A 27,482-nucleotide genomic window follows, 5' to 3' on the forward strand; every position below is an offset into this window, starting at 1 on the left:
CTATCCTATTGGACCGGCCCAGTACACTCTTGTCATGGGTTGGGTCAGCTCGAACCCGTATCGGGCTTGGGCCGACCAATTTACATTAATTTTTCTCAATTCTTTTTCAAATTATTAAAAAAATAAATTGTCTCTATAAATAAAAATATTTATTTAAATTATAAAATTTCTCAAAAATTAATTACAACATTATAATATTTCAAAGTTATTCATTATTAATTGTTATTTGAGTTTATTTCATATTTAGTACCTAAACTTTGACCCTTATCTTAATGTGGTATCTAAACTTTTATTTGTCCCAATTGAGTACCTAAACTTTTATTTTGTGTCTAATAGGTATCAAAATGAATTTTTGTTAAAATTGTCAATAAAAATTAGGGGCAATATAGTCAAAGTATATTTTAATTATTTTATTTATATGTTTAAAATTATTAAAAAAACACACACAACAAAAAAAATAAATTAAAAATTAAAATTAAAAAAATAAATTTTTTGAAATGACTATATTGCCCCTAACTTTTGTTGATAATTTTAACAGAAATTCATTTTGGTACCTATTGGACACAAAATAAAAGTTTAGGTACTCAATTGGGACAAATAAAAGTTTAGGTACCACATTAAGACAATGGTCAAAGTTCAGGTACTAAATATGAAAAAAAACCCTTGTTATTTTCTTAAAACATATTTATTATTAATTTTTTTATAAAATTGTTTCTTTATACAATATTCTAATTGTACAAGTAATCCTTATACGTGAAATATTAATTTACTTATAATATTATTGAGACAATGTTGAATAACTTAAAATAAATAATTAAATAATTATTAAAATTTAAAAACAAATAATCAGGTTGGCTCAGCTTAAAGTGTAAAGATAGCCCGACCCGATTATTTAATGGGTCGACCCAAGCACGACACAAAGCACAAATTGCCCTATTTTAAACGAGCCGGCCCATTGTACACCTCTATCAGCAATACCAAACTGGCCGAGTTATCATCATGTAGGCATTGCGGGGGATTGGGCTCGTGTTCTAACACACAAAAAAGATTGGGCTCATGTGGGCATTGCGGGGGATTGTCTATGACATAGGCCAAGTAGACAAAATTAGACTTGTTTTCAAATTGGGCCATTCTTATTTTAAAACACTAGGCCCTAATCTAAACTTCTCTTTTTGTTTGTTTTTCCTTTTTGGTGAAATTATATAATTTCTTTCTTTTGCTAAGCAAGGAACAACCGAACAAAGTACACAAGGAAGTAAGTACATATCAGACCAAAAAAGCAAGCAAGAAAAGTATATAGATTCCAAATAGACATATATTCAACATCATTCATCTAACAACACATTATCTGTGAGTTGTTTACATACTTGTTATCTCACATTATTTGCTCAATTTGAGCTTTATCTTGCTTGACCCTATTGCATGGCTACGCACCTGAGTTCCTGTTCATCTTCTTCAACCTCATTCACACCCTCTTCCTTCAAGAAGGAGACACCCCAGTTCAGCAAATTCATCACTTTGATAAGTGAAGCGCATTCCTGCAAATGGGTCTCTCAGATTCGCCCGAGAAACCCCGCCAGACAGCGCTTTCAGCTCAAATCGTCAAATGGGAATCCACTCAATGCTGTGTCTTTTCATGACGGTCCGTTTCTTGATTTCTCTGTTGTTATATGCTATCCCTTTTGGTCGTTTTGTTAAATTCCTTGAATGTTTACTTTGATTATGTGCTTCCAGCATGTGAATTTTCAATTCCCATTTTCCATTTCTCATATTATGAGATTGATTACTTAGGAGCATTCTTTTAACTGTCAGGCCCTTTCATTTTCAACCATGTCTAATGCTTTTCTGATAAGTTTAAATGAGCAAATTTGGTCATTGGAAATTATACTTCTATTTATTCTGGATTGAATGCTTATCCATACAGTTTTAACAATAACAATTCCAAACAGTGATTGTAAACTGTAAAGTAACTTCTTTTGGAAGCTGTGGTGTGTTTGGATTTTCAATCCTCCTCTTTTTGATCTTGGTGCTCCATTTAGTTGTCTGCAATCTATTGCATATCATGTACTTAGTTAATGTTCTTTGTTTGGTTTATCACTGCTCAATATTAAACGGGTTGGTTCAGCTGGAAATCCTCTGGGGAAAGAACATATTGAGCCACATGGCAAAGAGGGATCTTTTCCCATCTTAGATTCAAAAAATGTTGAATCAAATTTAAGCATAACTGTTGTTGGTGCTTCTGGAGACCTGGCCAAGAAGAAGATTTTTCCAGCACTTTTTGCTCTTTATTATGAAGGTTGCTTACCTAAGGTTCTAGTCTTCATCTCTTCATCAATTTTTCACTTTGTATGGGTACCAATCACAATGGCTAACTACATTCTGTATGTTATTATCTTCATGTAGAATTTTATAGTGTTTGGTTATGCTCGAACTAAAATGGCTGATGAAGAGCTAAGGAACATGATTAGCACAACCTTGAGTTGCAGAATAGATCAGAGGTATTTGATTTCTTTCTTTCTCTTTCTTTTTCTTCGCTAAGCCACAGTGAACATGTGATTACGTGAAATCTTTGCATTTTCTATAAATTGACATGCAGCAATGACTCACAGGGAAAACTGTGAGGACAAAATGGATCAGTTCTTGAAAAGATGCTTCTACCATGCTGGTCAGTATAATTCTGAGGAGCATTTCACAGAACTAGACAGTAAACTGAAAGAGAAAGAGGTAATGTGCTTACTACATTTATTGTTGCAAGCGCAGAAAATGGTAATTTTCATCAATAAAGCTTCAGAAACTTCATCAAATATTAGATAAATGTATGTAAATTGGACTCTTAAGGCGCATGGCATCAAATTCTTAAGTCTGGCATTAAATCATATAATTATTTGGATGTACTGATTAGTTGTCTTTAAAATATATTGGAAAATGTAAGCCATTACATGTATGGCATTATATCCTAAAGTGTCAGGTGTCCCTGGCAATCTTACCATACTTACTATGTCTCTACAATTTTTCATGGGTTCTGTTGAGACTTGAGAGTGAAGGTCAAAATTATATTATCATTTTCAATTTCCTTAAGATTAGCATAAAAATTATTATCCAAGAAGAGCTGACCTATGAAAAGGAAATCCTTGTTAAAGAGCCAGATCTTAAACTTTTAATTTCATATTGAATTTAGTTTGAAGGTTATAAAAACCAGTTAAGCATTCAGAAATGGTGCAATAGTCTCAAATACTGATCTGAAAATATATACAATGCTGGTCAAGTAGATGACTTGAAGAACCAGTTGCTGACAGTTTTTTTCTGTGCTTCCCTCTGAACTATATTAATTTATATACAAAAATTATTATTTTTAAAAAACGGTTTGATACTTTGATGGTGCTCATTTCCAGGCTGGAAGCGTTTCAAATAGGTTGTTTTACTTATCAATACCTCCAAACATATTTGTGGATGTGGTGAGATGTGCCAGCCTCAGAGCTTCTTCAGCAAATGGGTGGACAAGGGTCATTGTTGAAAAGCCATTTGGTCGCGACACTGAATCATCTGCTGAGCTAACCAGATGTTTAAAGCACTACCTTAATGAAGATCAAATATTTAGGTGACTTTTGCTCTCATGTGTTTTAAATAGTCAGATTTATAAATCTAGAGAAAGAAGTTTGATCTTCTACATAATCTTTCAGGATTGACCATTACTTGGGCAAGGAGCTTGTCGAGAATCTATCAGTCCTTCGCTTCTCAAATCTTGTTTTTGAGCCTGTCTGGTCCCGGAACTACATTCGCAATGTGCAACTGATTTTTTCTGAAGACTTTGGCACAGAGGGAAGAGGGGGGTGAGTTTCTTCCTCAACAATGTTGTAGGAAATAAAATTATTCAATCACCTCGTTGTGTTTGCCCTTGTTTCCAGATATTTTGATGAATATGGAATCATACGAGACATTATGCAAAATCATCTTCTGCAAATACTAACACTGTTTGCAATGGAAACGCCAGTCAGCTTAGATGCTGAGGACATTAGGAATGAAAAGGTATTGATCGTTTTCGGAATCCAATGTCTTTAATGTCAAAATTGTGGTTTTAGGAACTTTTATCCCAGCATGTTATGGAAAACCTACCTAAATGCTCTCATTGTGAGATGATCATTATATATTTGATTGTTGGAGATGGTCTGAACTCAGGTAAAGGTTCTAAGATCAATGAGGCCACTGCTGCTTGAAGATGTAGTCATTGGTCAATATAAGGGCCTCACCAGGGGCACTAAATCATATCCTGCTTATACAGATGACCCAACTGTTCCAAAAGATAGTCGCACCCCTACATTTGCAGCAGCAGCTCTCTTTATTAATAATGCCAGATGGGATGGGGTTCCTTTCCTAATGAAAGCAGGAAAGGCCCTCCATACTAAGAGGTACGTAGAAATGTTTCATCCTCTTAAAGATCATTTCTTTTTAAATTCTCTCATATTGTGAAGATTTAATAGTTAGTGACCTGAACTATTTGCAATAATCACCCAGAGCAGAGATCAGAGTCCAATTCAGACATGTCCCAGGTAACTTGTACAAACGGAACTTTGGAACTGATTTAGACAAGGCTACAAATGAGCTTGTGCTACGTGTACAACCTGATGAAGCCATATATTTGAAGATCAACAACAAAGTCCCTGGTCTTGGAATGAGACTAGATCGAAGTGACCTAAATTTGCTTTATCGAGCAAGGTGTGGCTTAAATAATATTTTTATGCATAACAATAATGCAACAATATTTTTGCATCTACATAATGAAGGCGCCACTGAAAATTTGACTCTAATGTGAAGGTATCCAAGAGAAATACCAGATGCATATGAGAGGCTACTGTTAGATGCAATTGAAGGGGAACGAAGGTTGTTCATAAGAAGTGATGAGCTTGATGCTGCATGGGCACTATTCACACCATTGTTGAAGGAGCTTGAAGAGAAGAAGATTGTTCCTGAACTCTACCCCTATGGTAGTCGAGGGCCAGTAGGACCACATTATCTAGCTGCAAAGCACAATGTTAGATGGGGCGATCTCGGTGATGAGGATTAGTCATAAAGTTGTGAAGAGCTTTGTTATGTGGTTTTGCATCCTCCGGTTTTCTGTTCCCATTTCAGCCATTGATTCTTTTCAATGCACATATTGAAATTCTAAATGTTTCTGTTATATATATGGTGGATTATCATTAGAGGTTGCACTCAAGCAAATAGCTGTTTGGAATAACTCCGAAGTGTAAACACTAAACAGTCAGTATCAGTGTGATTATTGAATGTGTCACAACTTGCAAAAATAGATTTAGCAATCACACAAGTACTGGATTGTTGTCAGCCCAAATAGGAGCAATCTGAGCTTGGTCCGAAATAATTGCATTTAGGCCCAATATCCTTGTCTGTATTTGGTCCAACATGTGCTAGCTTGTTCTCAAATACAGCTCACCCGAAATGATTTTGGGCCACAAATAGTGAGAACCTGACTAATTCAGTCCATCATTTTGATAGCCACACCAGTAATTAGGTAATATTGATAGCAGAACTGTGAGGTTGAAGATGATGTTGATAATGAGCAAGCGAAACAGAGAAAGAAATAGAGAGAAAGCAGAGAAGGAAAGAAAAGTATTTGATGTATATTTTTTTCACTGTGTATTCGTACAAAGGCTGGTGCATATCTTATATGCACATGTACAAGGATACCCTTACTGTTACACAAAGCTAACAAAACAACTAACAGCTCAGCTAACCAACTAGGAACATACTTAATTAATCACAATTAAGACTAATTAACCTAGCTTATAGTATAACCTCTATCAAATATAACTTACATTTGTTTGTTAATTCTCTCTAAATCTCCATTTGGTTCAAGGAGGACATTTTACAACTTAAGCATCAAGGGAAGAGTCTTTGAGCATCGACAAACATAAAGCTAACTTTGGAACTAACCCATCTAGGAAAATTTGCATGGAACTTAATTAAAACCAAAGTCTACATTTTTTGGTTAGAAATTAAAGTGGGTGTTGAAAAGAAGAGTGTTTGAAGCAGAATCTTAAGATAATGAATAATGGGTTTTTGTTTTTTTGGCCATTGAATCATTGGTTTGGTTTGATAATGAAGGAATGAATGAAAGTGATATGGGTTGATTATAAAATTGGAGAGGTGGGTGGATCCATATATGAGTCAATTTATAAGTTGACTGAGAGAGAGAGAGAGAGAGAGAGAGAGAGAGAGAGAGAGAGAGAGAGGTGAATTAATATTCTGAAATGTAAAGGAAGGGGAAAGCAGAAGGGCAGAGAAGGCATGCAGTGATGGGGTGTACCTGTATCCTGTAGGACCTGTACCTCTGAAGATGGATATTGGTAGATAGTTACAGACTGAGAAAGTGGCAGGGACTGAGGACTGAGTAGTAGAGTAGAGTAGAGTAGTAGGCTTAGTATTATGTAGGCAGTAGGTCCGAGTAGCCTCTAATTAATAGTCAGACTCCACCAGACCAGAGAGAGAGAGAGAGAGAAAAGTTGGATAGAAGATAGATTCAGATTTGAGAAAGAAAAGGGAAGTAGTTGTTGTACTTTCCTTGTTAAAAGATCTTTCAGTTATATTCCATCGAGAACTTGTCCGCTGATTAGACATGAGCATGCCATCCCCATTCTTAGTCAATAAAGCACGCTCTCTTGTCTCTCTGCCGGGTCCCACCTAATCCCTTCCTTCTTCATTTCTTTTTCTCACGCTCTCCTCCACTCCGTACCCCTTACACACACCACTGCGTCATACAACAATCGAATCATGTGAGATTAATACGCTCTAAACTATGTCAGATTAATACCTTATTTTTTTTCTTATTACATAATCACCAACTATTATCTAAACCAGTCATTCACTCTTCATCTCCACTTTTATTTCAATTTTCAAATTCACCACTCTAATTTCGTAAACCATTTATTATTCTATTTTGTATTTTTAGCTCTTTCAACTTGAATGTGACTAATGAATTTTGTTGTTCAAAATAAGCTATGTATAAATTATAATTCAACCGGTTTAATTGCTTTTTATTTATTTATTAATAATAACTAAATTTCATGATATTTGAATTTAATCATTCTTCCTACAAAAGAAATATTTGAATATCACCATTAGACCAAGATCATCGACAACTTATTTGATTAATTATGTCAAACAATTCATTTCTAAAAAAAAATGACATCAAACAATTTGTTACTAACTTGTTTATTAATCGATAACTTGAGAGAAAAAAAAAAACCTACCAACTAGAGAGAAAAACAACCTACAAAATTTAGTTTGTGGCAACCGCAATCTACTGCTTTAGTTTTATTAGGCTTCGAGTCCTCTCTTGATGAAGGTTAGATTTAGTTTTATTTTAACGAGTTCACTTTCTTATTTATATTTAATATTAGCACAATTAGTGTTAGAAAATGGTATTAACTTTGGATTATCTTCAGTGGACTGAGAGTAAACTGGGAAATCATTTTTTTGGTTTGAGTAAACTGGCAAATTATTGCAACAATTCAAACACATCATCATTGGAATCTACTGCTTTAACGAAAATCCTATATATACATTCCAGTCAGTAATTTTGTGCATGGCACATTGTCAATCATCTCATATCATTTGCAATGGTCCAGTGGTCGCGGGTACAAAAATGAGGGCACAACTTCACCCCAATCACGCTTTCCTTTACTTTTGGCATTTTGTTATAGCCTATAGGTACCTATAAGTCTATTACATAAACCTCTATATTATCACAAAACTATAACTTCGTTGAATCCAATTTTCTTGAATGAGATGAACACCATCAGAAAATTTAATCGATTAATAATAAAAAATAAACATATATCAAAAGTATTACTTCAACCCTTATCCCTCAATTAATCATTTACCAATGGAGATCGAAATTATGCTCATTATTTAATATTTCACCTTGAGTTTTAGAAATTCTATTCTCGTTTAATTAAACGAATAACTTTTTGAGATAATTAGGCTTAAATTTAAAAAAAAAACAATTTTCAAATGAAGATTGAGAGTATTATAAAATTCATAATAAAATCATTTTAATTCATAATAAAATTCTTTCATTAATAAGAATTTTTTTAAAATTTATAATAAAATCTTTTTAATTTATAAGAAAATCATTTTAATTCATAATAAAGTCCTTCGCCGATTTGAAGGATATTTTCTCTCCTAGAGTGTAGGGTCGGTATTGTAGAGACTGCATGTTAGGTTTTAACTCCGAGATTTTGGGCGGAGCTCAAAATTTCATAGTTAAAACCTAACATAAAGCCGTCAAAGAATAAAAAATAAAAAAAAACTTGATTAAAAATCCTAAATTACTATCGGTTTTAGTCTAAGAAATACTTATAAGATGAACTTGACTCTAAGTCTCTCTAAATTTTTTGAGAATGTTATATCCATGTTTCATTCTAAAGGAATGTAAATATATAACTTTTATTTCAATATTTTAAAAATACTAGAAATAATAATTATAAAATTATGATTATTAGAAAATGGATAGTAACATTTAGATTTATTATTTATTTATTTGATAACAATTAAATAAAAAAATGATTTTCAATTTGATTAAATTTTTGTAGCAAAAATCTTCAAAAAGTGATTTAAAAAATAAACAATTTCAATCATAAAATAAGCTATGGAATGAACATTAAAAAAAAAAAAGACTAAAAAGAAAGGAACATAAGAGAAATGCTATCTACCAATATTCTTTTTTATTATTTTTATTTCATAGTATAAATTTATGATCAAAATCGTTCATTTTTTAGATCATTTTATAAAGATTATTTGTATAAAAAATTATTTAAATGGAACATCATTTAATTATGTAATTATGATAAAATAAATATACGATTTTGATAATAGTTTGATTAATTATTTGTTTATTTAATAGTAATTACACGTCAAATAATTTTTTATTTAATTAAATTTCTGTAAAAATAATATTTAAAGAATGATTTAAAAAATGAATAGTTTTGATTATAAAAATAATAATAAAGAATATAGATAAAAAAGATAGAATAGAGAAGTTTGATATCATTTCTCCGATAAAGTAATTCCTGAAATCGTAATTTCTATCAAGTAATAGTCCCTCTGCTGAACGTACGGATACGTAGTTATTGCTCATAAAAAAGAGTCACACCAGCTGTCTGTGTAGTAGAATAAATTTTTCATTTATCACCACTTGGAAAGTTGGAAGTTGGAAACTTGGAACCAAACCCAAAAAAGCTTAATTAAAAATTGAATAACCATTGAGAGTTATATTAAGGGCAGCGGTTTCCAGACAGAAGCAGTAGTGGAACTAATAATAATCACTATGACCAGGCACGCACGCCTTGCAAAACATCCTCAAAAACAAACAATTATTAATTTATTTCTTTGTCTGAAGAATTGATTAATTAAATTTTCCAAAATGCAATGGTGTTTTGGTTCACTTTCTTTTTGGGTAGGGTGGCATCCCATTTTCTTGACAATCATCTGCCAACACATTAAACTAAACATAAGAGAGAGACACAGAGAGAGAGAGTCCCAAAAGAACCAAAGAGATGTTGTGCTAAAAACCCCCTGAAAAATCCAGGGCTTATTCAAAAGCCCTGCGGTCTCGGAAATGACTCAGTCCCACACCACACCCCACCCCACCCCACCGCCCCACAAATAGCCTCTACACCATCGCCGTCTTTGCAGGGCGGGAAAAACTAACCCTCCCCTTCCATCAATTATCAAAACCCCGAACCAAACTCATAAATTCACAAGTCCAAAATCCAAATGTATATGTTTTCTTCTCACTACAAAAATGCAAATTATGTTACAAATTGATCTTAGGAAAACAATAGAATAGGGATAAAACTTTTTTACTAGATTTGCTTTTATTGCAAAGGTAGTACATATATATATTATAAAACGAAATGCCAAATTACGTTTCAATGCTTGTTATTTGGATCAAGTTTTACTCTAGTTCCCAATGATGAAAACTAAAAAAATCTATGGTTTTCCGGTAGACCCCATTTCGCCCAAGTGAAAAAAAAAAAAAAAAAATAAAAATATATCTTGATAGTGAAAACTATAGGGGGCCTCTTCCATAAGAGTGAAATGAGTAAAAACTTTAGTGTAGAATCAAATCTGAAGCTCGTTAATAGGATTGGAACAAGCGAGAAACAGGTGATCACAATTTTTCATTTGTTTATCAAAAATAGAACAAGAAGTGCATGCACGAGTGAATGTATTTAAACTTTTGAGTATGCCATTAAACCATTAAAACGTTAGGAAGACAAAATGAACACAATTAAAACTACAAATATGAAAGTAAAATTTGTTTATAGTATTGTATGATAGAGAGGGAGAGTGTGAAATTGTATATAAATATGGAAGAATCCTAAACGGCCTTCTTTGGGTCCCTCACTTCTGTGTCTTTATCGATACACCTTTTTGTCTTTGTTCCTTTGAAAGTTTTGCTTCTCTCTCTCTCGTCCTCACTCTCACTCTAGCTGCTAGCTTCTTGGTCCTCCTTTATAGCAGCTTATTATACTTTCCACTTTTCTCATTCATGTCGTCTTCTTCTTCTTCTTCTTCTTTACCATCATCATCATCATCATCAGCATCTACATCGCAAGATGGCAATGCAGCTGGTCCTAGCACCCGTACTGCAAGAAGAGGAAGAAGGCGTGGTCATGATTTTGAAGGGCCATCCTCGTCAAGACGACGTGCCGTAAACGAGGTCTGGCCGGAGCCGTTTATTGAAGCCCTCGCAGCCCAAGTCGCCATTGACGCTTCTCGCAACAGTGGACGCCTCGCTGCAGCTCCTGCCCTTGCCAATGTATTTCAGGTATGTTAATTATTAATTTCTTCTCCATTTATATATACAACTAAACACTCTTCTCATGTTCTTGTTAATTAATTAGACATATAAATTTTGATTGAGAATTTGTGTGCCACTTTGAAATTTGATGATTTGGGCATGGTATGTGTCATTTGAATGAGGAAAAATAAATTTTGTATACAACCCATTTGCACACGAATCATGTGACCAGTTTTGTGAGAGGGAGGTTACTCTTGTATATGTAATAATTTCTCTGGAACCAAACTAGGTCCACTTGGAAACTGATGGATTTTATTCCAAAAATGGACAAAATAAAAGTCTAGTCAATGGGACCTGCCAGATATTCCAAAATTTTATTTAATTTTTTGGATATTCCAAAATTCAAATTTTGGGTTCTGGGTTTTGTTCTAGGACAGTTTCTAGATCATATTTCTAGCTTATACCAATTAGTGGCATACGTAGTTATGAGCTTTTACATCCGAGAAGAAGCCGATTCTTTCTGAAAGCAACTACCTTTTGACGAGTCATTCTCATTCTCTATGGGAAGTTTAATGTCACTTTCACAAAGGGGGATGGGCTGTGGGTTTGGTTTCTTGGTTGGCTTTTCTACACACATCACAAAACTGTCTATTTTTGCACTGTTTTTTCCAAATCTAATGAAAAAGGGTTCTTTTGGCTTTGAATTTCCTTTTTCCCTTTTTAAGCATGTAACCCTTTTGATTCTACTTTCTTTGCTTTCTAGAAAATTTATTGGGATGCCTTTCTCAGTTCCTACTTCCTAATACTAATAAAGCTTGGATGGATGGATAGAGACCTTTAAAGCTTAGTTTTATTACCTACCAGTGTTGGGATGGGAATCGGGAACTATATAACAAATTTTAGGGAGCTAGGTAGCTAGCTGGGGATCAATTGCTCTTTTCGCTTCCATATTTAGCTAACATATCTGCTTTCAGTTATATTTAACTTACGTTACTGTCATAGCTATTATACCTCTTTTTTCTTTGCTTAAATATATATTAGACAAGATTTAGTTCACTTTCAGAGTCAACCAGATATGCCAGTAACATAAACTATTCATATCTTTTTTTTTTTTTTTTTGGGTATTTCCTTTTAATTGGAACGTTTTCAATTTGTCATTTTATGCCAGTCCACAACAAAGCAAGGGATATTGAATTTATGTAACAAAAAGAGAAGGGATATTAAATTTGAACACCAAAAAATGAAAGAAGAAAATATATCCAAGTTAGCAATAATTCAGTGTAGAACTAGTCGATCATATAATTACTTAAGATCACAGTTTTATTGTTATCCCAAAATGAAAATGATCGGGACTAATATTTATATATATATATATATATGTATGTGTTCCTGTCAATAACAAGAAGAATGTAACAATTATTCTGATAATGTGCTCGTCAAGGAGCTAGATATCAATATGTCATATTGAACATGTATATAGGGTAGAAAATGAAGAATTCAAATGAATTTTCCAATGTAATGAAGTTTGTGTGATCCCCAGCTATATATGTAGGCAGAAGAAATTTCAACTAGACGTTGATGTGATCATGTGAATCCAAAGGGCTTTCTCTATGTTTATATGTGAGCGCTAAGCATCATTAATTAAGGCTGAGAGTGAAATTTGACAGTTGATGGATGTTCTAGTATATATAGTGGTATATATCTCAGTCAAAGGCCAGCATGCATGTGCCTTATGCCATGAGGCACATGTAGCCCATGCATGCAATGCTGGTTTGGTTTACAAACTCATGTCTACATGTCACCCCAAGAGGGTCTGCCCATCTTCCTATTACATGCAATCCAGAAAAATAGTGACTTCTATATAGTTAGTTTGTCTCTTCTGGTTGTTTTCTTTTGCCCTTTTGGCCTTGTCTTTTAAGAGTACTCTTCTTCGGCTTTTTCTTGAGTTGAATGTTTGGAAACTTTGCTTTGGAGACCTAGCTAGTACAAAGTTCGATTATTAAGCTTCAGAATATTGCTAATAATTTTGATTTGAAATTTATTTTAATAAAATTTCCATTTCCAGAAAGAAAACTTCATATCATTGTTCATTGATTCTCTTGTTAAATAATAATTACATTGAACAAATTATATATCAAACGATACTACGAACAAAACAACCATAGTTATCATAAAAAGAAAATGTTATCAGATATGTCATGTTGTTTAATTTCTAGTTGAATAATTTATCATGTAAATTTATGTTTGAATATGCTTGTGATCTGAACATTCTGCGTGAACATAACATTTAGACAAGAATCTAAACCTTCTACTTATACTATTTTAATTTGATTTTTAATGTAAGATTTTTATCATACGGGGAGATCTAAGATATTTATTATTCCTTTTTAAGTTTATATTTATTAAGTTTTAAATCAAGTGAGAATTATTAGATTTGTGATACATAAATTATAAATAGTTAATGAGTGTTAAGACAAGCATAAAAGAAAATATTAGCCAAAATAATTAAGAGCTAATTAGAAATACATCCATTTTGAGAAACCAAATTTGATATTACCCCATTTATTTTGGGAAATTAGATATACACACATTTATTTATCTACTAGCCTATTCTAAAATGAGGTATTCAAAATGGTGTTATATCTAAAAGACTCAATAATTAAATGACAGTACTTGCAATCTCGGTAATATCGGCGCATGATCGAAATCATTTACTTTTTACATAATTTATTATAGATTATTTTTGTAAAAAATTAATTAAATTGAAAATTATTTGGTTATATAATTGTTGTCGATTAAATAAAAAAATTAATGATTTGATTAAAAAATTATTATTTAATTGAAAATTATTAACTTTTTTGACTTAATTGACAATAATTATATAACTAAACGATTTTGATCTATATGATTTTTTATATAAATAATTTTTAATAAATTATTTAAAAAGTAAACCATTTCGATCATATCTTGACATTGTAGAAATCAGAATTTAGAATTTAGAAATATAGGGCCTTGTCCGGTGATCCAAATACTGTTCATAATTAAATAGTTAAGCTGTACCGCCTGTACATGATAGAAGTCAAAGACAATAGTTGGAGTTATATAAAGATTCTGATAGCATAGCTCATAGCAGAAAAGGGTTGGAGTTGGGCGTTGGGTATATAAAGATTCGTTGGTCATAACGAGACAGGCTTTGGCTACTCCTTTCTTGGAAATGAAAGAAACAAATCTTTATATGTGGGGAAGCTCGAAATTTATATATATTTGCAATCCTATGTTTGTGTTTATCAGTTTATGTATGCCAATATATATGCACGTCTCCTGTGTGTGTGTGTGTGTTTAGGCTTTTTATTGTTGTGTATGGACCACAGCAACATTTGTATATGGTACTGGTTGTCCTTACCTTGGTCCCTAGGGGTATTATACCCCTCTCTACCTCTTCAACCAAGTACTAACTAATATATAATTTAGTTTATCAATTGTAACGAAGCGTACTAATTAGTAATTACAACCAAGTGTTCTAGCTAATCAAAGTCCTTTTGACATTTATAATATGTGCAAATAGATAGGAATAGAATAGGGTACCCAGTGGATGTAGCTTGCAGCTGGTCTTCTCCTCTTCTTTTCTGCAAGTAAGGCTGTGCTTTGCGTACCCTGTGATATTGTAAGGTGTACGCGGATTGAGTAATCATAAAAGTTGATCCATCAAGTACCCTGTCAGTCTCCAATCTCCATGACAGTCGGATCCATGGATGGCTAAGACCAAGGTCGATCCGTCGATCTCTATATATATATATATATATATGACCAACAATACACTTTGTATTGGGGATTCGTCTGTGGTGCGTACATATGCAGACACTGTTTTCAGCATTAAATTTTTTCAATGCTTCATTTGTTACATTTGTTTTTAGTAAAGTGTCATTTTTATCTATAGGACATGTGTAGTTTAATATGGTTATATAGTAGAAAAACTTATTATAGGTATATACACATTTATTTATCACTTTCGTGCTATGTGACATGTTGAGGGAGTTAAAAAATAAATATGACATGAATTACATAAAAATTTAAAGGATTGATTTTAGTTTAGTATCTCAGGTTTGCTTCAAATTTTAATTTAGTATCTTGCAATGTCAAATCTCATTTTTCTAATTTGTTGTAATGTCATACTTCCGTCAGTATGACTGTTAAAAAATCTGTTAAATGCTGATAAGTCACTTACGTGATACTTCCACAATGTTGATTAGATATCATGTGGTTTGGCAACATGACACGTCATGCCAGGTAATAAAAAATAATTAAAAATCTAAAAATTTAAAAATAATTATGTAACATGATATGCCATGTTTTTAGATTTTTAATTATTTTTATGCCATGTGGCATAACATGGCCTGTTATCAGATTATGTAACATCTAGTTATTATTGTGGGAGTGTCATTTTGAGTGTCATATTAGCTTTTAATAGATATTTTAATAGTCATATTGACGAATATGACGTTACAACAAATTAACAAATTAAGAAAATTGAGGTATGACATTAAAATATTTTAAATATAAGATACTGAATTAAAATTTAAAGTAAACTTAAAATACTTAACAAAAATTAACTTAAAGTTTAAAAGTTTAATCGATCGAATAGTAAAAAGTCTATATGCATAATGTATATTTATAAGAAGAAATGATGATGATACTATAATATAGCAGAGGGCTGAGACTGAGACAATATAGTCAGAAGTGTACGTACTCTACTGGCTACTGCTTTAATTTTGATTTTATTTACACACTCTGACTCAGACTAAATCTCCTACAGGCATGCTCCATCGAGGAGTCTCTCCTCTGACTCATGTCTTTCTTACTTACACCCCTACCTAGCCTATCACGTACTACTCTACTACTACTTGCATACATGAACGCACCATCCTCTCTCCCACAATTATTATAGGTAGCTAGCGTTACGCGCATGGTATGGACTGAGTTATTGTGTCTAGGGTTTCGGATTAATTTGCTTCTCTTCGGCTATTATTAATTCATAGCCCTGCTGCAGGGTCCTAGTTAAGCTAGCTTACCTCATTCTCATTGAAAACCTCTTCAAAGTTCAAACACAAGTTACGACTTACAACGCGTACTCAACCTCCTCAAAACCAAAACCCTCCACACAAATCTATTCTTCATTTCCATTTCTATTTCTTTTTGTCAATTAGTAGGACTTGGATTCCAGTGTAGCTTGCAATGCACTGCATACAATATTAATTGGATATTGAATCCAGCAAAAACGACATTCCAAGATAATATTGCACAACTCTTCTTTACTGTGTTGTGGATTCGCGGTCTCACATTAATAATATTTAAAAATGAGCGGACGACATTTCTTATCCCTTTGTTTGCTTGTTTTTGTTTCTTCTGCGTGTATGGAATTAATGAATGTGGGGTTGCATGAATTGCACCTGAGTTTATTAAGGTCTCTTCCCTTTAACCGGTTAAAACACATACACTCAAATCTGACTGCCCAACTCAAATTTGTATATAATATCTATTTTATATGAAACTGTGTACGCACGCAAACGTGCCCATTTCATATATTTATCTATATATATTTGCATGCAAGAACTTACCAGTATTTAATCAGAAATCAAGGGGTTGTACAAAAACATAGTAAAAACAAGAAGATAAGGGCATATGTGTCTTTTAGTTCCTTTCATTCAACGTGCATGCATGAGATGTAGCCCAGTTACGAATTCTAATTGCCTACGTGACATTTTGTTTTATGCAAATACAGGTTTGTTCCACGTGGCGCGCCGTCTCACGCTCGGAACTCCTGTGGCACCGCCTCACTCGCCGCATATGGGGCCGGTCCCACCTCCTCCGCGACACGTGGCGCGACGAGTACGTCTACTGGCATCGGACGTCCCGAAACTTCCACACGCGGAGGTCCACCCACACCATCCTCAACTTTGACCGGTCCGAGGTGGACGGCCCCGACGGCCTCACGTGCCGCTGCCTCACACTCTCCGACACCCACCTCGCCTGCGGCTTCGCGGACGGCGCGGTCCGCCTCTTCGATCTATCCACGCGCTTCCACGTGGCCACATACAGGCCCCACCACGGTGACGGCCTCGGGCGTTTTTCTCGTGCCGTAGCCGGAATCATAATCACCGATCCGACACTTACTTTTGCCACGCTGGATGGCGACATCCACGTGGCGATCATTAGTAATGGTCCGCAGATGACGAATAGGGTACACGTTGGTGACGTGGTCAACGACGGGGCGCTGGTGGACTTCACGGGCTGCGGGAGATGGTGGGTGGGCCTCTACGCTGGGGTCCCGGGTCGGGCCTTTCACATTTGGGATGCGAATAGCCAGGATTTGTTTTTCGTGGGTGGGTCGCTGACCGACCCGGAAGCGGTGATAGGCTGGCACATGCTGGCCGAGGTGACTGAGTTCGTGGGGCGAGTCCGAGTGACGAGTGAGGAGTCGGCCGTGGCGTGCACGAGGGCGAGGGTGATGGTCTTCGACTTGAGGAACCAGGGGGTGGTGTTGGGGGAAGAGGAGTACAGGAGGGGGATCATAGTGACGTCGATGGACGTCAGCAACGCGGCGTACGTTATCGTAGACAGCAGGGGGTTGGCTAGGGTGCGCCGGGTGGACACGCTGGAGGAGGTGTGTAGGTTTCGCGTTCGGGGGGCGGTGATGGGGTGCATGAACGGGGGGTACGCGCTAATGTGCGCCGGGGGGGTGGTGAGGGTGTGGGAGGTGGAGAGGGGGGAGTATCTGTACAATATGGGGGAGAGGGTTGGGGAGGTGAACGCGATGGTGTGCGACGAACGACATGTCGCAGCGTGTTCGAGTGGTGCGACGACACTGCACCTGTGGGACTTTGGTGCTGAGGAATAGTGTAGAATAGGGGGGGTAGGGTTAGAGATTAAGCAGAGGGTACGCGAATAGTGGGATATGTTGGAGATGGTGACACTGACAAAAGGAAGCAAAGCAAAATGGGGAGGGGGGTTTTGGAGGGAACTAAGCAGGACTGACATGAGAAGTGTACTTTTGAGTTGGTGCTGTGGTGATATCATCAGATATTGATGTATGCACAAGAGAGAGAGAATGAGGAAGAGAGAGAGAATGAGGAAGTGAGATTGTGGACCGACGTGGGGTACGCTTTTGGGATACCTTTTTTAGGTTAAATTCAGAGTGGTTGACCCAAAACACTAATTAAAAATGACCTTTTGAATTTTTGGACAGTTTAATTCAAGTCTGTCTAGAATTCTAGATAGATCTTTCTCTCTAGTCTTGTTTTGTTCAGCTTCTGGGGCCCTTCTCACTAGTTGCTTTCTTTTGTACTCTTTTTATTATTATTACTATTATTTTTCTCCTATTGTACTTAATTGGCTTCTCTATTTTTGTTCTATTAGAAAGGGCCAAAATCCTTTTCGTACAGAGGAGCTATGAAATCTACACCAAATATTTGCAGGCATCCCTCTCTTTCTTCCTCTTTATTATATTATGTATTTCTTCTTGCAGTATTGTCTTTGGCTCATCAATTCTCTCTTATAACCAACAGCCTGCACGCATGATCTATCAGTAAAATCAAAAGTATCTGTAACTCAAAACATCCAAGATTTGAAAACAAGTGCAAGTGTAGCTATAGATGATTCTACATATTTAGAGTTTTAATCCTAATTTAATGAGGTTGTGAACTTATTATCCAAAAGGGGTGTAAATGCTAGTCCGCTGGATGTGATGATATTAGTTGTGTGAATGCTATTAAGATCATTTATATCAAGAAAAATGGTACGGTTTTTAGGCACCCTATGGCAAAATCATCATAAAGTTGGAGTATTCTTGTTTTGTTTAATGGGTTGTTTACATGTGTATTAGGTTAATCTGAGTTATAAATGGATTTACACAAAACTTACTAGTGATGAATCATTTCGACGTTTGATATGACAAATTACAAGGGGTTTCCGAATCTTATGCCATGTCCCTTATATTGACATTGCAGATTAAATTTGCCCAAGGTTCTTGCAAGATGAATGAATGATATGGGCTTACCTTCAATTAACAAATAAATCTGTACAAGTTGTTTTACAAGATGAAGGATTGGGGATGTAACTATGCTTGAGTTAATCCTTTTTTCTTAAGCATATCATAAACCCTATCAACTTTGCTTGGTTCAACCTTGAACAGGCTATAGGCGTCAGATTTCTTCTTAACATTGCCATTCACAATCTCTGTGGAGATTGTCTGCAACATGTTTAGATAATGTGAAGGTAGGATTCTCATCTCACTGCAAAGTCTTGTCTCCTGCATGTATTGCATCTAGTATTTATGAGAATGTTGATGGTATCATGGAGAACAATAATACGTAGAAAATATATATAAAAAACTCACATAAACAAACAATTCTCTTTTAATGCATTAGAATTCGAGATTGGCATTCTTACGGTATCGGAGAGTAAATCAGCCCCTACTAGTCCACTGACATCCCAATCATCCAAGGAGCTAGCAATAGCTTGCATAGTTACAGATGAGTCCTTGCTGCCAGGATGCAGACCTGTGGATGCCCAAACAGCTCCCCGAGGGCTGATCTGCGAGACTTTAACACTTAGACCAGCCTGAGAGCTTTCCTTGATCCTTAGGGCACTTTCTTCATTCCTCTTCTGCACAAGATATCTACTTGCCTCAGCAGCTGTTCTACAGCCAGCAGCTCGAGCTTCCTGCATAATTAATTAATTATCTCTATATGAATGCAACAAATTTAAGCAGAAGCTACATGACATGATCACGTATTATTTGGAGGACATGGCCCTAGAAAAATGTACAAAATGATTATGTGCCTAAACTCGAGGGTGGAAACCAATTTTTTGGGTGTGGTGAAAGGGAAGTGAAGCATAACTGATCTCAAGTAGTTGCTATACGAGTTAATTTGAGCTGGCTGCATATGAGCTTGTTAGTAACTTAGAATGATGTCAAAAGCATGCGACAGACGTAATGTCACTTTTTTCAATAGCTTAATTTAGTCTAGTTACTGTTACTTACAGAAGAAGACAATCCACAGTATCTACAGGGAGACAAAGGTAACAGAAATAGAGGTTAAGTGTGAGGTTTGTATCAGACCTGAAGATCTAGTATTCTTTTGACAATTTGATGTTCCTCAATGATACTCTTAAGCAATTCCTTGTGCTCTTCGTTTGAGTGGAACCGCATGAAGACCTTGAACCGCTGATATATTTCCCTCTCCTCGGGTGGGAGGCTCTTCTCATAAGGGTCAGGGTAAAGCAAATTTCTTTCGAGTATGAAATCCTTCCTGCGTTTCCTCTCGTCAAGCCTGCCAAAATTCCAACATACTATTTGAGTATATGAACGGTAAAACGGAAATACGGACAGCAAGTCTAGCTTTAACAATGAGATATTACTTATATGAAAGCATGTGTGATAATTACCATTGGCAATAATTATTACAAAACAGGGTGCAATATGAGAGTAAGGGACCAATACTTTCCTCTTTCTTTTCCATTGATAAGTAAGGGAACAGTTTTATAATCAGATGTAAATAACTAAACAGATACCAATAGTAATAATAACTATATTTGAATAAACGAATAGCCTGGTGAAAGAAATTGTAAACATCCTGAACTTGAGTTAAACCTGTAAACACAAGGGAGTTTCATACAACTTCAAGTACTGCAAGAATTTAGAAATACAGGTAAGTAAAATCACAATTTCGGATGTAACTTGAAACAAAAAAGTTCACAGGTCAGTAACTCTGGTCTTATAAGACGGTTTGCAGATGAAGACCAGGGTCACTTCGTGAGCTAGTTTAAAGAAATTTACTCTGAAACCAACAGAATTGCATGTCAATTTGTTATACTTTTTTACCCCTTCCCCCTTCTAAAACTTCTTTGAATTAGAAATGTACCTATCAGCCTTGAATTTATCAAGGTAACCATATAAATACCTTTTTGAGTAGATGTGCAGGACTCGTAGTTTCAATTCACGGTCAGCATCACTGTCAGTATCCTTAAATTCCATATCTGCCAGTATCTGCTCTGCATCATTGTCATATTCAGTTTCAAATTCCTGCCTCTTGAAATTATAGCCACTCAATTCTGTCATAGAAGGACCCTCTTCCCCCAAAGTCCTTAGTTTTTTCTCTCCAATGCTCCGATCCACCACAGATTCTGCTGAAAATAACACAAAAATGAGCATCTCTCCTTTAGACTTATATATAGTTCTTCCCTCCTAAAGTCCTTAAATAATGCCATTAAATGATGTCGTGTTTCACAATGCATATATTGTCTAAATGTTATCGTATGGCTGAAAACAAGACATCAATCACGAATTTAATTGCTAGTGTTCTCTATTGCGAACTATATGGTCTATATTACGAAATTTATGTTATAATGTACTTTATTACAAACTTTATTGATAATGTTCATATGATTTTGTAATTCATGTTATAACGTTCGTAATATATGCTATAATGTAGAACAGAGAAGAATGACGATAACTTAGGAAGGCGTAAAAAGATAATAGATGGAGATAAAACATGCGCATACCTTCCACTTTACTGACTTTAGTCTCATCCTTAATCTGTGCTGTGTTAGATGCCTTCTTTACAGCACCTGAGACCAAACCTGAGGCAACATCTGCTGTACCAGCATTTGAGTGGGATGAAGATAGATGAGCTGGATCTTTTTTTGATTCTTCATATCTGATCAAGCACATTAAAAAAAAAAAAATTAGGAACAGGCACTTGAACAGAAGAAAGTAGATACAAATTATAGTAAAACTAGCCATACTTGACTCCTGTTGGAAAGGGAGACACTTCTTTCAGTGTAATCTCCACAAGCATGGGATCTTCTGCAGAGAAAAAAGAAAAATAAGACATTCTAAATCAACAAAATAAAATAAAAATATGTCTCTATTAAGAAATTAGAAGTTCTAAAATGACCGTAGGAGAGCGATCATCAACACAAACAAATGACTTCAAAGAAGAAATATGGATTGATTAATTTAATTTAAAGGGTTACTCAGCATCTATGACAAACAGATGACACAGAGCAATGGAAAACCAACAGTGGAAGCTAGAAATATGTCGATCCTTGAATTCAAGCACCACTTCAGCAAACTGTACAAGTTACTGAATGGTTTGATCTAAACTACTGCGGCATTTTAAATCATAAATGATATACCCAAGCATATAGTTGCTTGCAATTCTAGATCGTCATAAACAGAGCTGCTTTCAAGCCTCAGCTAATAATAGAATCATTGCAAACTAACCTTTCTTGATTTCACTGGACCCCTTAGCCAAGGCTAGAAGCTCTTCTCTGCTCTTTCCCATAACATGAGACATGTCCTATGTAGATATATCATGAAAACTATCAGTGATCTTTATATATATATGTTATAATGCTTATGTGTTGCTGTCACTGTGTGTGCGCACACATGTTTGTGGACATGAACTAATTAGAACACTGGTCTTACCGGGAGAGGAAAGCATGGGGAGTTCATATATATAGCATTATAATGGTCAATACATTGTTGTCTGCTTTTTGTTCCAACATGTTCAGCAACTTCGGTCCAATTCCCAAATCCATACATTTCAATACCCTAACAGCAGGGACAAAGAACAAGTGATATTAGATGCAGGATTATCATTAAAAAAAAAAAAAGGAAATTCAGCAAAATTTAATACCTCAAGCATTAGCATCTCTTCATCTGCATTCCAGTCTGGACATATAAGAGGAAAAGACAAATTGTCCTGTTGGAAAAAAAAAAAACCCCCCTTAAATACATGCATGTGTAATGGTCCATGCAATACTGAAAAGCATCTCATAATCTCCAAAACGATTTCATAGTGAAAGCAGAAACAAAATGTACTTTAAAACAGAACAAAAATCTCATATAAAATGAAATGAACGAACGATCTTGTAAAATATTGTCCAAACAAATAAAATCATTTACTCGTAGCTGTTTAGACACATATTCGAGGCACATTTTAAATGGGTTCATGCTGTTGTTGCTTGTATATTGAGGATAACATTCTTATCTGCATGCAGGTATATGGAGCTTCAATTTGGGCCAGAAAACAAATTCAATCTTTAGCCATTTAATGCATATTCTTCGTATTACCATCCTAATATCGCCCTTTATCCATTCCAAGTTCTACATACTGCTCTAGCTATTAAAAGTATAGTTAAAGCTAAAGAAAACAAGCCAACAATTATCAATAAAAAAATCCAAAAGTTCTTCAAGCATCCTTCCAACAACTCCTACTAGTCTAAAATGGTTACAATAAGAACGTTTAAAAAATTCACAGAGAAGATACACATCGAAAGAGTAACTTTGCATATTAGAAATGAAGTAACTTTGAGCATAATTTAAAGGTCACTGACCATAACCCTATATGGATGATTGCATTTGTGAGGTGTAACCTCAGCTCCAACAGAGAAGCACTCAATGCAAAGGTCAAAATCTGGACACACCACACATTTTATGCGAATTTTCCCAGATATATCTTTGTTGCAATAATTACAATGGTAGAAAGCCCCTTTGGGTTCGCTATTTTCTTGGGCTGTAGCTTTGTGACTCGTACTACCATTCTCTGCAGGCTCTGCACCTGAAGCTGTTCTCTTTCTCTTACCCTTGCTGAAAATTACCCAAAAAGAGTAACAATTTTTCGTCAAGCAAATTAGTAAATTTGAATCACGTAATTGTTAGATAAAGCTTAAATTTGCAGCGAAATGGTAATAGAATTACACAGACCTGTGATTGTTATCGTCGTTAGCGGAATGCGAAACTGTTCGGGACCGACCCATTGATTGGACTTCACCGAGAGATGAAGCAACGGAAAAACCCTAATTATTGACAGAGAAAAATTGGGAATTTCGGTCAGGGCCAGTTGGGGTTGGGGGTGGTGGTGGAATTGGGTGCTAGTTTCATCTCCTCCTCCGGCAGACATATACGTGCGCCACGTAAGCGGGTTTTAATCATACGGTTCATATAAGGAAGAAGTAGAGCATGTCTGCGCCGTAGGATCTAGTGAGGTGCACGTGTCAGTGACTTTACAGCTTTCCACGGAATAAAACGTGGGGATGTCCGTACTTAAAAACTCGTTCCTTGAGGAAGAGCCCAACAGTGAAGGTAGGGCGTTCCCGCTAAAAAAAAAAGAAATAAGAAAAAAAAAAAAAAAGTGGTCACTTCACTTGCAGGTGTTCGATGCCCTAATTTCGAAACGGAAAGCCCTAAACCCTAAGTCTCCATCTCTCTCAGCCTCAGCAGCGCCGCCGTCGCCGCAGTCACAGCCACAGCCATCTCTCAGTCAACAGGGCTTCATCATCATCTTCTTTCTCGGTAATTACTTTTCTTTGATTGTTAATTGTTTTAGTACTAATTGAAAATTTTACATAAAAATAACAATAGACTTGTTTGGGATTGGATTGGCCAAAAATTTGACATACATGGGATCAGTAGAAGTGAATGTTAATACTTGAGAATGGTTGGTTGATATAAGATTTGAGAGAGGAGCTGCTACAGCCAACTTAATTGGCTAATTAAATGAGTCTAATTCACTTGTTTTCTTGATATATTTGGGACAGAATCTGAAACGGTTTTTATTGCTGTCACTTTTCATTTCACATGTTCAGAAATGGTGGGACTATCTATAGGAGAAAAGTATTTCATACAGGGTGGCATTGCTCAGGACCTTCGCACTGATGGTCGAAAAAGATTGACACTTCGACCCATCCATGTTGAAACCGGATTCATTTCCCAGGTTGAATATTGTGTCATGTCATATGCTTCATCTAAAATAATATGTTTTTTCCTTTTACTTAACCAGGTTTTAATTTTGGTTTTTTCAATTTCGATTTTTCTGGCAGACGTGAAATTTTACTTATTTGGTTGTACTTTCCATTCTTCGTGGCCTTCTTGCAGGCAAATGGGTCAGCAAGGGTCAGGATTGGTGCCACAGAAGTCATTGCCAGTGTGAAGGTATCATTTGGTCTTGATATTAACTTTTATGTGCTTTTAGAATGACATAAATAAATTTACATTATTTTTTGGTCTAATTATTTAAATAGCACCTGTTGTTCCTAATATCATATTTTCTGTTACCAGGCTGAACTTGGAAGGCCGAGTTCGTTGCAACCTGACAAAGGAAAGGTCACTATATATGTTGATTGCAGTCCAACTGCAGCGCCAGTGTTTGAGGTTAACATTTTTATTATCTGCTACCTTTTGATATTTTAATTTGTCAATTGAGGCTATTTAGACATCTTGGTTTCTTCTGATCCTGTTGAAACTTGAAAGTATGACTATTGGTTTTCTGGAATTCTTGCCATGAAGAGTCCAGTTGACAGCTATTATATACCCCAGTGTTTTTCATCAGTATGCTAATTGAAGCCTTCCCTGAGCTGTATGCGTTGAAAAGAAATTAACGATATGATTATAGTAGTCTCAAAATAACAAGAGAAAAAAGAAGAAAAGAAAAAATGAATTGGTTATAGCTTAATTCATAAAGGGTCAATTACTGTTCAACGATAAAATATGGGCACTAAATCTCAGTTTCTGCTCATTTTTGTCCATCCTTCAAATCCTCTAATGCAATCTGAACTTTTCTTTTTGGTGTATGATTACTGATCTGTTGCAAAGGGAATGAATATCTATTTTTCCTTCGTAGGGCTATGTTTTTATTCTTCTTGTAAAGCTGTTGTTATGTTACATTCCTACAGGGTAGAGGGGGTGAGGAGCTGTCAACAGAACTCTCAGTTGCTCTTCAACGTTGTCTCTTGGGTGGTAAAAGTGGATCAGGTCCGTTTTCCATTGAAGTGAGATGAGATTAATTAACTTGTTGTGTCATATATGTGTTTTCTCTTTTGGAAATATATGTTTTAAATGTACCAGCATTTTAATGTAGCTGTACTGCTGGTAAAATAGATGTTTTTTTTGTCCCAGGTGCTGGAATTGATCTCACTTCTCTGATAGTTGTGGAAGGAAAGATATGTTGGGATCTTTACATCGATGGCCTTGTTGTTAGTTCAGATGGGAATCTGCTAGATGCCCTAGGTGCTGCTATAAAGGTACTTGATGTTTCTTATTTAATTTTATTTTTTGAAAATAAATGGGAAGGAGAAAAGGAGTTTGCTGGCTGTTGATAAAGTCTGGTGTGGACATTGCCAAAGGCCCAAGGAAAAGTTTAGTGATTGGGTGAGCCCTACCTTTTCTTTTAAAGAACTTGTCAAGAGTCAAGTAATTGAATACAATAAACAAATAAATCGAAGTTATATCCTGAATTTCCTACCACTCCTCTAGTACCAGTGATTACGACAATTTGTAGCTATCTTGCGATGGCAGTAGGCATATTTGGCAGTTGAGAGTCTCCAAGTATTTGTGTCATATCATTGTCAGTCTTAATTTTTGTGAAAAGATCTAGTGTGCTTATCAGGGGAAAAAAGAAGGAAAAGTGAAAACTAGCGCACTTAATTTCTGTTCCCAAATATTTTTTTTGTTTTTGTTTTGTAAAGCTTCCCAAATCAATTTAATAAAAAACTGATGTTCCCAAAGGCTGCATTGAGCAATACAGGCATCCCAAAAGTAAATGTTGCAGCTGGTGCATCAGGCGATGAGCAGCCAGAGGTTGATGTAAGCGATGAGGAATTTCTGCAATTTGACACATCTAGGGTCCCTGTCATAGTTACATTAACAAAGGTGACATAACCACCTCTGCTGTCCTAAAGTAAACTGCATGTGTTTATATCCTTGTATTGATTTCTGTCCATCTGTTTTTTTAGGTAGGTAGGCACTATATTGTAGATGCCACTTCAGAAGAGGAATCCCAAATGAGCTCAGCTGTTTCTATTTCCGTTAATAGGCAAGGGCACATATGTGGGTTGACCAAACGGGGTGGTGCTGGCCTAGATCCAAGCGTAATTCTTGACATGATATCTGTGGCAAAAAGTGCAAGTGAGCAGCTGATAAACACATTGGATTCCCAGATTGCTGCTGCAGAAGCTGGTGAAGATGAGTCATGACAATAGGTAGAACCCCTGACATATTTAAGTAGGTGGGTTCAAACAGGTCCTAGTTATATGAAAATTGTAATCTGATAACTTACATAAAGCTGATGAAAATATTTGAAATTTGTTGTAAGCGTATTTGGCACCCTTTAACCAAAATTAGTATCAGTATGTTGTTAAGTTATTATTATGAAATCTTTAACAGTTCAGGTCTCTATTGGCTGATATTATGAAAGATGGGAAATACATTTTCAGGAAAGATGTGAAACTAGGTTGGTATGAACTATGAAGTGTTTAATTAAACAAAACTAATCATCAACTTGCAGGATTTAGCAAGAGATCCAGAATATTAGTCCCACTCACTTCAACACAGATAGTCGTCAGCCAGAGATATATTAGACGCTGGTTCCATGTTCTTCCAAGAATCCAAATATTTTAAAAGGGAATCATGACCAACTTACAATTCATTCCATCTGGAGATGGCATTAGAATATCTCCGAGCATGTAATTTGGGTATTGCAAATGTTTGACTTACTGTTACTTAATTGTTGTGCCACTTCGAGCAGAAACTCCAGAATGGGGTCAAAACAGAAGAACTTGATCCAGACTTTTAGAGCAACAAACGAAGGAATGATCTGAACTT

General features: G+C 35.5%; 4 protein-coding genes across 6 annotated transcripts; 3 read left to right on the top strand and 1 right to left on the bottom strand.

Annotated features, from left to right (window-relative positions):
- The first annotated feature begins 1,286 nt into the window (after positions 1 to 1,286).
- On the top strand, positions 1,287 to 5,337 carry LOC147287978 (glucose-6-phosphate 1-dehydrogenase, chloroplastic-like). Its single transcript, XM_086239618.1, has 10 exons — positions 1,287 to 1,642; positions 2,126 to 2,310; positions 2,404 to 2,498; positions 2,610 to 2,724; positions 3,393 to 3,598; positions 3,681 to 3,830; positions 3,906 to 4,026; positions 4,177 to 4,406; positions 4,513 to 4,713; positions 4,813 to 5,337. Exons 1-10 carry the CDS (start codon positions 1,423 to 1,425, stop codon positions 5,060 to 5,062), a joined length of 1,773 nt encoding a protein of 590 aa, XP_086095744.1. The 5' UTR covers positions 1,287 to 1,422; the 3' UTR covers positions 5,063 to 5,337.
- A 5,230-nt stretch (positions 5,338 to 10,567) lies between these two features.
- On the top strand, positions 10,568 to 17,714 carry SAP (Transducin/WD40 repeat-like superfamily protein). Its single transcript, XM_086242491.1, has 2 exons — positions 10,568 to 10,846; positions 16,599 to 17,714. The coding sequence occupies exons 1-2, from the start codon at positions 10,568 to 10,570 to the stop codon at positions 17,712 to 17,714; spliced, it is 1,395 nt and encodes a 464-aa protein (XP_086098617.1).
- A 1,136-nt stretch (positions 17,715 to 18,850) lies between these two features.
- ADA2A (ADA2 2A) lies at positions 18,851 to 23,760 on the bottom strand. Of its 3 annotated transcripts, none has more exons than XM_086240130.1 (11): positions 23,589 to 23,760; positions 23,219 to 23,471; positions 22,519 to 22,584; positions 22,308 to 22,433; positions 22,104 to 22,179; positions 21,623 to 21,680; positions 21,380 to 21,534; positions 20,779 to 21,004; positions 19,938 to 20,148; positions 19,265 to 19,537; positions 18,851 to 19,124 (listed from the first exon to the last, which is right to left on the bottom strand). In XM_086240130.1, exons 1-11 carry the CDS (start codon positions 23,639 to 23,641, stop codon positions 18,933 to 18,935), a joined length of 1,689 nt encoding a protein of 562 aa, XP_086096256.1. In that variant the 5' UTR covers positions 23,642 to 23,760; the 3' UTR covers positions 18,851 to 18,932. The 3 variants fall into 3 exon arrangements, with proteins under 3 accessions (XP_086096256.1, XP_086096255.1, XP_086096253.1); XM_086240129.1 differs by having other exon boundaries at positions 20,779 to 21,001; positions 21,623 to 21,683; XM_086240127.1 differs by having other exon boundaries at positions 21,623 to 21,683.
- Positions 23,761 to 24,041: 281 nt separating this feature from the next.
- On the top strand, positions 24,042 to 27,054 carry LOC147287981 (3'-5'-exoribonuclease family protein). Its single transcript, XM_086241217.1, has 8 exons — positions 24,042 to 24,176; positions 24,470 to 24,597; positions 24,759 to 24,815; positions 24,942 to 25,034; positions 25,556 to 25,634; positions 25,779 to 25,903; positions 26,388 to 26,531; positions 26,615 to 27,054. The coding sequence occupies exons 2-8, from the start codon at positions 24,472 to 24,474 to the stop codon at positions 26,852 to 26,854; spliced, it is 864 nt and encodes a 287-aa protein (XP_086097343.1). The 5' UTR covers positions 24,042 to 24,176; positions 24,470 to 24,471; the 3' UTR covers positions 26,855 to 27,054.
- The last annotated feature ends 428 nt before the right edge of the window (positions 27,055 to 27,482 follow it).

The sequence above is a fragment of the Dryas octopetala genome, chromosome 4, assembly GCF_963921425.1.
Source record: "Dryas octopetala chromosome 4, drDryOcto1.1, whole genome shotgun sequence".
Classification (NCBI taxonomy): Eukaryota; Viridiplantae; Streptophyta; class Magnoliopsida; order Rosales; family Rosaceae; genus Dryas; species Dryas octopetala.

Bases quoted from the DNA above. Each gene is read 5' to 3' on its own strand.
- LOC147287981 (XM_086241217.1), top strand. From the start codon at position 24,472: ATGGTGGGACTATCTATAGGAGAAAAGTATTTCATACAGGGTGGCATT. The intron at 24,816-24,941 runs GTATCATTTGGT...TTCTGTTACCAG, and splicing joins AAGTCATTGCCAGTGTGAAG to GCTGAACTTGGAAGGCCGAG. The intron at 25,635-25,778 runs GTCCGTTTTCCA...TTTTTGTCCCAG, and splicing joins GGGTGGTAAAAGTGGATCAG to GTGCTGGAATTGATCTCACT.
- SAP (XM_086242491.1), top strand. From the start codon at position 10,568: ATGTCGTCTTCTTCTTCTTCTTCTTCTTTACCATCATCATCATCATCA. The intron at 10,847-16,598 runs GTATGTTAATTA...ATGCAAATACAG, and splicing joins CCCTTGCCAATGTATTTCAG to GTTTGTTCCACGTGGCGCGC.
- ADA2A (XM_086240127.1), bottom strand. From the start codon at position 23,641: ATGGGTCGGTCCCGAACAGTTTCGCATTCCGCTAACGACGATAACAAT. The intron at 23,472-23,588 runs GTCTGTGTAATT...GGTAATTTTCAG, and splicing joins AACGACGATAACAATCACAG to CAAGGGTAAGAGAAAGAGAA. The intron at 19,125-19,264 runs GTAAGAATGCCA...CAATACATGCAG, and splicing joins CTGATTTACTCTCCGATACC to GAGACAAGACTTTGCAGTGA.
- LOC147287978 (XM_086239618.1), top strand. From the start codon at position 1,423: ATGGCTACGCACCTGAGTTCCTGTTCATCTTCTTCAACCTCATTCACA. The intron at 4,027-4,176 runs GTATTGATCGTT...GTCTGAACTCAG, and splicing joins AGGACATTAGGAATGAAAAG to GTAAAGGTTCTAAGATCAAT. The intron at 4,714-4,812 runs GTGTGGCTTAAA...TCTAATGTGAAG, and splicing joins AATTTGCTTTATCGAGCAAG to GTATCCAAGAGAAATACCAG.